The sequence below is a fragment of the Parus major genome, unplaced genomic scaffold (genome assembly GCF_001522545.3).
Source record: "Parus major isolate Abel unplaced genomic scaffold, Parus_major1.1 Scaffold351, whole genome shotgun sequence".
Classification (NCBI taxonomy): Eukaryota; Metazoa; Chordata; class Aves; order Passeriformes; family Paridae; genus Parus; species Parus major.
In genome coordinates, this window is record NW_015379287.1 from 73,989 (window position 1) to 74,556 (window position 568).

General features: G+C 57.4%; 1 protein-coding gene across 1 annotated transcript in view; it reads right to left on the minus strand.

Annotated features, from left to right (window-relative positions):
- Window positions 1-568, minus strand: part of LOC107198858 (E3 ubiquitin-protein ligase TRIM7-like) — a 9,183-nt gene that overhangs the window by 1,515 nt on the left and 7,100 nt on the right. The window contains exons 6-7 of the mRNA XM_015616099.1: window positions 147-186; window positions 15-72 (exon numbers count right to left, since the gene is read on the minus strand). Of these exons, the coding sequence (XP_015471585.1) occupies window positions 15-72; window positions 147-186 (98 nt within the window). The remainder of the gene's footprint in view (window positions 1-14; window positions 73-146; window positions 187-568) is intronic.

The following is a 568-nucleotide window of genomic DNA, read 5'->3' on the forward strand; positions in this document are numbered from 1 at the left end:
GTTCCTCCCAGCACCTGGATCGGCCCCGATTTCCCACTCCCTGCACACACCAGGACCGCCGCTCTTCCCTCCCTCCCGGCAGCAGGAACGACACCGGTTTTTCCATGGGAAGCTCTCCCACGAGCCCAAACCCTCCATTTCCTCACCCCGACTCACCCGGCTCCTGCAGCTGGAACATGAGGCTGTCTGAGGAGAGAATTTCACAGACTCGGGGTCAGACAATACCTTCATCCCACGGGACGGATCCCCTGGCCGAGCAAAACTCATCCCCGAGGATTTGTGCACATGGATTTATCCCCCCTCTGTCCTCTCCCTGGCTTTGCACCCACTTGGGATCAGATTTTCCCACCAGTGACCCCTAATCCGCTTTTCAGGTGAGACCTGGGAGGGGAAACTCCTTTGCTGGGCTGGTTTTTCTCTTCTCTCCAACCCCAAACTGAGTTTTGTCCCAGGAAATACCTCAGGGAAAACCTCAGGGTCCTTCTCTGGTGAACAGCTCCTGGATATCCCACACAGGGACCCCATTTCTCCCGGATCTCCCTCCCAGGGACCCCACTCCTTCTGGATT